At 45.9% G+C, this 9,210-nt stretch overlaps 2 protein-coding genes across 3 annotated transcripts in view; one reads left to right on the forward strand and one right to left on the reverse strand.

Annotated features, from left to right (window-relative positions):
* Positions 1–6,540, reverse strand: part of LOC144700637 (pentatricopeptide repeat-containing protein At5g39350-like) — an 8,441-nt gene extending 1,901 nt beyond the window's left edge. For both annotated transcript variants that reach the window (XR_013580809.1, XM_078572084.1), the window contains exon 1: positions 4,446–6,540. Coding sequence is in view for 1 of the 2 variants with exons in the window: in XM_078572084.1 (XP_078428210.1) it covers positions 4,446–6,479 (2,034 nt within the window). In the remaining variant the exon portion in view is untranslated. The remainder of the gene's footprint in view (positions 1–4,445) is intronic.
* Positions 3,536–4,174, forward strand: LOC144700474 (uncharacterized). Its single transcript, XM_078571871.1, has one exon. It carries the CDS (start codon positions 3,536–3,538, stop codon positions 4,172–4,174), a length of 639 nt encoding a protein of 212 aa, XP_078427997.1.
* Positions 6,541–9,210: the final 2,670 nt, after the last annotated feature.

Consider the following 9,210-nt stretch of genomic DNA (forward strand, 5'->3'; position numbering starts at 1 on the left):
CGACCACTTATCTCCCTCTCTATCCATCTATCTATCCATTATCTCCCTCTCTATTTATCTATCTACCGCTTATCTCTCTCTCTATCCATCTATATGCCTCCCTCTTTCTATCCATCCATCTATCACTTGTCTCTCTCTATCCATCTATCTACCTCTCTCTCTCTATCCATCCATCTTCCCCTTATCTCTCTCTATCCATCTATCTAACCCCTTATCTCCGTCTCTGTCCATCCATCTACCCTTTATCTCTCTATATCCATCTATCTACCTCCCTCTTTCTGTCTATCCATCCACTCCCTCTCTCTATCACTCTCTTTGTCCATCTATCTACCCTCCTCTCATTACTTCTCTCTCTCTCTCTCTCTCTCTCTCTCTCTCTCTCTCTCTCTCTCTCTCTCTCTCTCTCTCTCTCTCTCTATATATATATATATATATATATATATATCTATCTATCTATCTATCTATACATCTATCTATCTATACATCTATCTATCTATATATCTATATATCTATCTATCTATCTCTCTATCTATCCATCTGTGAAGTTATCCATCTCCCCCGAGTTCCAATCCAGGCCAATGGGCTCTGGGGGGGGTCATCATGTGGAAGTGGTCTGAGAGGATGAAAGTAGCCAGCGGACGTGTACGGAGGAGGGTAGAGACCACACAACCCTTCACTGACCCCATTACTCATGGAATGCCGCTCGGTAGGAGATGATTGCGGTCATTCTGTCCTCAACTGCATTACTGCTCTTTAGCTCTCTATCTCCCCTTCCAACTGAATGCTCCTTCTCCCACCCATCGCCATCGTCTCCTTCCCCTTCCTTCACGACACTCTCTCTATTTATGTCTCTCTTTTTCTCTCCCTACATATCTCTATGTCTCTCTCTACGTCTCTCCATGACTCTCTCTGTCTCTCTGTCTACGAGTCTCTCGTACATCTCTCCATTACTCTCTCTGTCTCTCTCTATGAGTCTCTCGTAAATCTCTCTTTATGTCTCTCTCTACATCTCTCCATTACTCTCTCTGTCTCTCTCTATGTCTCTCTCTACATCTCTCTTTATGTCTCTCTCTACATCTCTCCATTACTCTCTATGTCTCTCTCTACATCTCTCCATTACTCTCTCTGTCTCTGAGTCTCTCGTACAAATCTATCTGAGTCTGTCGTACGTCTCTCTCTATGTTTTCTCTCTCTATGAGTCTCTGATACATCTCTCTCTATGTTTTCTCTCTCTATAGTCTCTGGTACATCTCTCTCTACGTTTCTCTCTCTATGGGTCTCTGGTACATCTCTCTCTATGTTTTCTCTCTATAGGCTCTGGTACATCTCTCTCTATGTTTCTCTCTCTATGGGTCTCTGGTACATCTCTCTCTATGTTTTCTCTCTATAGGCTCTGGTACATCTCTATGAGTTCTCGTACATCTCTCTCTATGTTTTCTCTCTCTGTGAGTCTATCGTACATCTCTCTTCGTGTCTCTCCCCCGTAAATCTCTCTCTATGAGTCCCTTGTATCTCTGTCTATGAATCTCTCGCACCCATCTCTCTCCGTGACACTCTCGTTCATGTCTGTCTATGTCTCTCTGTGTGTCTCTCTTTCTCTGCATGTTTCTCTCTCATTGTCTCTCTCTGTAACTTTCTCTCGCTATGTATTTTCTAGTTGCCCTCCCTATCTCTCTCTCATTGCCCTTCTCTCTTTGTCTCTTTCTTATACATCTCTATGTAGATCTTTCTGTGTCCGTTCATGTCTCTCTCTGTCGCTTTCACTAAATGTCTCTCTCTACGGGTCTGTTTGTCTCTTTGTCTGTCTGTATCTCTCTCTCTCTCTCTGATAATGGGTCTCTCTCAAGTCCGAAATAGGACCGGGAGGGAATGAGTACTGGGAATCCTCCGGCCATTTATCGGCGCCAGAAGCGACCAAGCAGTCTTCGGAACGTTGATAATGTGGCCATTACAACGGGTCCCCCGCGTAACTTCTCTCTCTCTCTCTCTCTCTCTCTCTCTCTCTCTCTCTCTCTCTCTCTCTCTCTCTCTCTCTCTCTCTATCTATCTATCTATCTATCCATCTATCTATCTATCTCTCTCTCTCTCTAGCTGGCTCGGTCTCTCCATTTCTGTCACCATCCCCCCTCCTCCCCATCCCCCACGGCCACGGCATATCTCCCTGCCTCATCTTCTCTCTCTCTCTCCGTCTCTGTCAGAGTATCTCTCTCTCTCTCTCTCTCTCTCTCTCTCTCTCTCTCTCTCTCTCTCTCTCTCTCTCTCTCTCTCTCTCTCTCTCTCTATCTATCTATCTATCTATCCATCTATCTATCTATCTCTCTCTCTCTCTAGCTGGCTCGGTCTCTCCATTTCTGTCACCATCCCCCCTCCTCCCCATCCCCCACGGCCACGGCATATCTCCCTGCCTCATCTTCTCTCTCTCTCTCCGTCTCTGTCAGAGTATCTCTCTCTCTCTCTCTCTCTCTCTCTCTCTCTCTCTCACAGAGAGCCTACCTCCCTGAGAGTCTGTCATTCTTACTCTCTCTCTCCCTCATAGAGTCTACCTCTCTGAGTGTCTCTCTTGTTCTCAAAGTCTATCTCTACGAGAGTCTCTCTCAGAGCCTATCACTATGAGAATTTCTCTTTCTCTCACCGTCGTTAACTCTTTCTGATAATCTGACCCTCTTAGAGTATATCTCAAAGAGTTTCTCTCCATCTTTATCTCTTTCAGAGCCTATCTCTCTGAGAGTCTCTCTCTCTTTGTCTTTTTCTCTTTCAGAGTCTATCTCTCTCCCTGTCTTTATGTCTCACAGGTTCTCTCTATCTAACTCTCTCTCTCTCTCTTAATTCATCTCTCACAGAGACTTCTCTCTCTACCTCTCTCTCTCTCTCTCTCTGCCTTAATCTCTCACAGAGTCTTAGCTCTCACAGGCATTGGGCACAACACAAGTCGGCCTCGGCCAAATCGAAAAGGAGGAAAAATCGAGGATTTGCGGGCTCCAGTGAACTAATTTTTCCATCTCTAACCAATATATCTAACCCATCGATTAAAATAAAAAAATGCGCCCCATGAGTGGCCATTATTTCTCGTTTATCCGTCAGCAAGTCTTTTCTTAAAAGCCAACTTTATGATTTCCCGAAGCATACATACTATCCGCCGTATAGTCCGGGTCAACCCGGCCTTAATTTCACCTCTTAACTTCCACCTACCCCCCCAAAAAAAAAAACTAAACCCACCAAGATAAACAAACACCCACGTTAAACAACAATCGAATGATACCCAGAAGAATCTACCCATCCAACATCAACAATAAACAAAGAACAAGCCGCATAAAACAAATAAAACGTATACCAATAAAAAATAGAACACCACCACAACTTGTACCATTAAAAAAGCTCAAGACAGAGAGTAGTATAAAAAAAATAACAGGAAGACGAGAAAGAGATTTCAATTTAATGAGATCATTAAAGAGTCAAGTAGATAGACCGCTATAAGAGGAAGAGCTCCCCCCCCTTCACAAAGACCTCTCCGCCATCACCGAAGCAAAGCTCCGCCATGGCCGCCGACAAGGAAGCTTCCGTAGCGCCCATCGCCGACGAAGACCCAGTGAAGCCCACGGCGGACCTCCGCCGTGAGCGGCGGCGCCAGCGGCTCCGCCGGGCCGCCTACGCCCTCGTCTTCGTCATCGTCACCGTCTCCGTCGTCCTTCTTCCGGTGGGTCTCGTTCTGTACAAAGTCCGAGAGCCGGAGATGACGATGAAGAGCGTGGACATCAAGTGGGATAATCTCCCGGCGGGAGTCTTCTTGAGAGTGGTGGCCACGGCCGGAGTTAAGAACACCAACAAGGTGACTTATCATTTCAGCGGTAGTAAGACTACCGTCTTCTGGAAAGGGGTGGAATTGGCCAACGCCGCCGGGCCGGGCGGCGCCACCGGGGCAGGGAAGGTCTATCAGCTGAGCTTACCCATGGATTTGACCAAGGAAAGTAAGGTCAACCTCGTCTCCCTCTTCGACAGCCTCAAGCGCAACTCCAACGTCCTCCAGTTGACGTCTTCCACCGAGGTTGACGGCCACGTCAACGTCTTCGGCCTCTTCAAACACCCCGTCGGCGTCTTCTTCAACTGCACCCTCGACGTGGATTTCTACCGCGAGGTGATTCTCTACCAGCTCTGCGACGAGTCTGTGAAACTCTGAGTTTGTGGGTTTCGCGTTAAAAAAAAAAAAAAAAAAACCCGGTGAGGGCGACTTGACCGGGCTGTTTGCTGATAAGGTTCTTAAATTTAGATGCCGACTGCGTTTGACTCTTACCTTCTTTCCATTCCCATATGAAGTTTCCTTGATAATTCATAAATTGATGGCATTATTGGGGGGGGGGGGGGAGGGGTGTATTGATTTCTGATGTGATATGTTATAATCAAGAAATAAATTGCGATTAAAGAAATGAGGAAGTGGGTGGGGCTGTTACCTATCCGGCGATCATCAGCCGACTGAAACCGGGGGGTTTCTTCTCCGAGCCCAGATCTTTGATCTTCCTTAAAACCCCATTTGAAGCTTCTCTTCTTCCTTCCGACGAGTGCATTCTGGCGAGATTGATGTAGTTGGCCGCGTTCTCTGGCTCTAAAGAAAGGAGATTTCTGGCGATTCCCTCGCCGATCAAAGAGTCCCCCAGCGAAGAACAGGCTCTGAACAAGCTCCCCCAAAGAGCAGGAGAGCTTCTAGAAGCGTCTAGAGGCCCAGAATTGACCAAGTCAACGGCCTCCGAGATGAACCCGGATTTACCCAGAAGGTCAACCATGCAGGCGTAGTGCTCCAACCATGGCTCGAGCCCGTAATCCTCTCTCATGGCTCTGAACAGCCAATGGGCTTCCTCCACGTACCCCCCATGGCTGCATGCCCACAGGGCGGTCACAAAGGTTATGCGGTTAGGCGGGGTGCCCACTTGTACCATGAGCTTGAACAGGGATAGCATATCGTGCACGCCATCATTGATGGCATAGGCTTTCATCATAGAGCTCCATGTCACCTCATCTCTCTCTCCTAGCCCGTCGAAGACCTTGCGTGCATGATGGGGATTTCCACATCTGGAATACATGTCTATGAGGGAGTTCATGGTGGGTGTCTCGCCATGAAAGCCTCTCTTTAGAACATGGGCGTGAGCCCCCATCCCAAGGCCCAGACATGGGAGTGAAGAGGAGAGAGAGATGAGACTCAACAGAGTTACCTCGTCAGGGGAGATCCCCCTTCTCTGCATCTCCTTTAAAATTTTCACTGATTTCTGAAGGTCACCGCCTTCGGCGCAACCCTTGATCAACGCATTCCATGCAATCACGTCGTTTCTAACCGTCAGATCACCGTTGATCAGATCAAACGCCATGGCAATGTTGCCACACTTGGCATGCATGAAAATGACTGTGGTGGTTATTTGGGCGTCCACTTCTCCGTTTTTTCTCGAGTAATCTTCCATGGCTTTCATACCCAGATGCCAGTCTCTGACTTCAGCGCAGGCGAGGAGCACGCTAAGAAGGATTGGCTTGCTGGGTTGTAAATTAGGGCTTGAAGAGACCATGCGAGAGTAAAGCTTGATTGAATCAATGGGTAGTCCATGATGAAGGTACCCGCCAATGAGAGTGCTCCACGTGGCTGAATCTCTGATGATCATCTTCTCGAAGAGCATTGAAGCAGAGTCAAGGCTGTCGCAGTGAATATACATTTCCATGAGAGAATTGCAGATGAACACATCAGAGTTGAAGCCTAGCTTCAATGAATGGCCATGGAAGATCTGCCCATGGTTCAAAGATCCAAGCTTACTGCAGAGTGACAGCAAGGGTACTAGAGTGCCCTCAGAAGGCAAGCACTTGGCCTCGTTCTTCATGGATTTGAACAACTTGATGGGTTCGTGAAGAGATCCTTCAATGGCATACCCGGAGATCATGGCGTTCCATGAGATGACGTCTTTCTCTGTCAATCCGTCGAACACCTCGCGTGCGGCTTTGATCTCTCCGCGGCGGCTGTGGAAGACGATCAGAGGCGTAGAAACGAGGGGATCGGAGTCGAGATTGTAGCTTTGCACGCTCTGAGCGAGGCGAAGAACAGTGTTTGGATCCCCGGAATAGACTGCGGCTTTGATTGCGAGGCTAAAAGAGATCCGATCGGGGTTGCAACCAGGGAATTTCTCAGTCATTCGATCGAAAATGGTAAGGGTAAGATCCGGGCGGCCGTTGCGGAGACAACCCCTCATCAGAGAATTCCAGATTAGGGGTTTGTTCGGGGGCGGATTCAAGGAAGAGAAAACTGCCATGGCGGGGGCCAATTCGAGGAAAGAGGTGTACCTTCGGATCAGAAGGCCGGCGAGATGGAGGTTATGGCGGAGACCGGAAGCGATGATGCGGGCATGAATTTGCCGGAGATGTCTCGAAGAACAGCATATTGTTAGGGTTTTTGCTAGGGTTTCCTTCAATTCTTGCCATCCTGAAGAAGGACAAGGAGATCGATCCGCCATTGGAGCAGGAACGAGAGATTGGATCCAGCATCTCGTTCTCAGATTGCGCGGGAGAAGACGATCTGCTATTCGTCGAACGAGATTTTGAAATTTCTAGTTTTTCTAGTTCTTCTTTGCGAATTTAAGTTCTTTAACTTAGAGGTTTAATTTTAGTTAATTTTTTTAGAAAAAGAAAGTATTGCTGAAATCCTTGCCGTAAAATCGATGATGCGTAGCCTATGCCAACCGATATCCGATATCGGACAACCGATATCTGATATTCGGGAAAAAATGGGACGGTGCTGGATATCAGATGTCGGACGATATCCGTCTCTGAGGGGTAGACAGATATCGGGGGGTGAGGACGAATTGGGTATCGGATACCGGATATCGATACCCGGTATCAACCGATAAAAATAATCTACACTTCACATTCTACCTGTAAGTTTTACAGGTGTTGTATGGTTCTGATTTATATTCAATGTCGGTAATTGATATGGATATTATTTTAATATTGAATATATTGTGGGCCTCATTTAATATATACAGAGAAAATTTTCTAATATCTTCCATGTGGGATAACGGGATTCTGAGTTTACATTATATATATATTAATAATTTCATACATGAGTACACCGTCTAATAAATAGAATCAAAGATTTCTATTTCCTTCCATATGGGATAAAGGGATTTCGAGGTAAACACAAAACCCGAATCCTGTTATCCCATATGGAAGAAATTAAAATACGCCACTGTATATATTATACGAGGTGTTTGATCAATTAGAAAGCTCTTATGTTGCTCTCGTGCCCATGTTAATAATTGTGTAATGTTTAATATTTAATAATTAATATTATTATAATTATAATTCGATGTGGATATCGGTTTTCGATATCCGCATCCGATATCCGATATTGTCATCCGCCCCGTTGAGACGGAGACTGATGGCGACATCGAGACGGATATCGGTATCGGATATCGGCACTGTAGCAACCGATATCCGATACCGATATCCGGTATCCAGATATCGAAAAAATGGATACTGGAAAATGCCTTTCCGGTATCCGATACAGCATCCGTCCCGATACTGGCATCCGATTACCGGTATCGGGACGGGCGAACACGCAGCGTAGGTACTCAAGTTCGGTCGATTCTCGACCCGATCAAGATGGGCAATCGATCGAACAATCCGACCAGATCGATTTGGAGGGACGCGGACGGGAAGGTTTTCGTCCCCGGACGAAATACCATTCTGTCCGCAGCGTCTAGACATGGTTGTTCAGTTCCTTTTGTGCAAATTTGTGCGAATTGTTAGGCTGTTCGGTTTTCCGAATAGAATAATATCAAATACGAACAGATCATCGCGCAGACCCGTGTGAGGTTCTTTTGTTCGTGATGTGCGAATTTTGTTTTAATTTTGTTCAAATGTGAGAACTTTTGTTTAAATGTGCAAATTTTGTTCGTTTTGAAAAAAAAAAGAACAGAACAAAGAATATGGCCCTGTGCGGTTCTTTTGTGCGAATTTTTTGGTCATTCCAAACAAACAGAACAGAACAACCATGTCTAGCAGTGTTGGACTCGGGATTCGGGGACGGCACTTTCCGGACGGGACGGCGATGGTAATAAAGGTTTTATTTGTCTCTCTCTGTATCTCTTCTTTCTCTGGGACTCTCTTCTCTCTCTCTCCTTCCCCTCTCTCTCCTTCCTCTCTATCTGTCTCTCTCTCCTTCCTCTCTCTCTTCTTCCTCTCTCTCTATCTGTCTCTCTCTCCTTCATCTCTTTTTATCTGTCTCTCTCTCCTTCATCTCTTTTTATCTGTCTCTCTCTCCTTCCTCTCTTTCTATCTGTGTCTCTCTCCTTCCTCTCTCACTCTCTCTATTTATCTCTCTCCCTCCTTCCTCTCTCTCTATCTGTCGCTCTCCTTCCTCTCTCTCTCTTTCCTCTCTCTCTATCTGTCGCTTTCCTTCCTCCCTCTCTATCTGTCACTTTCCTTCCTCTCTCTCTCTCCTTCCTCTCTCTCTTCCAATATATAAAAATATGTCACCACCATCATCCGTCACAGCCGCCCCTTAACATCACTTGTCCGAGACCCTCCGTCACAGTGATCTGTCATGTCATCTCTCATGCCTCCATCGCCGTGACAAATGATGTGACGGATGATGTTTGCCGTTGCCTACTTCGGGCGTCGAATGAGACAGAAGTTCATCCGTGAATGACATGCAGGACAGGTTTTCCGTCCAGGCATGACGAACAGTCCAGTCCGCAAGAATGTAAGGAACTTCCATTTATGATTTTTTTCTTCAGTTTTTGAATTTATGTTCTTCAAAACTTCTATCCTTTTTCCATTTCCAATGTCAGACAGAATTGGAACACCAGGGGTGTGCCAGTTTCCTGGCAGGATGATTCCTGGACGAGACAGTTCTGGACTGGGCACGAAAGTTTTAAAGAACCCAAAAATGGGATGCAGGACGAGACAAAAACCATCCCAAAATGTCTTGCCAGATGCTCGTGACCTTCTTCACCAGTCCCCACTAATGTGAACCTGATCAGGTTGGCTGACTCAGTCTCACATTGTCAATTAACCCAGTAGTTAGATTGCATATCTTATGTTAATTGTTTATACTGAGAAATTGTTAAATAAATCAATGTTAAAAAATTTAAAAATCATATTTTTTAATATTTATTGATATGTTTTCCCCAATATTAGGTTTGATGGAAATCCAGCTCAAAAAAAATCAGGATAGACTATGAG

Source organism: Wolffia australiana, chromosome 3, assembly GCF_029677425.1.
Source record: "Wolffia australiana isolate 7733 chromosome 3, ASM2967742v1".
Lineage (NCBI taxonomy): Eukaryota > Viridiplantae > Streptophyta > Magnoliopsida > Alismatales > Araceae > Wolffia > Wolffia australiana.

Excerpts from the sequence above, each read along its gene's own strand:
- LOC144700474 (XM_078571871.1), top strand. The coding sequence starts at position 3,536 with ATGGCCGCCGACAAGGAAGCTTCCGTAGCGCCCATCGCCGACGAAGAC.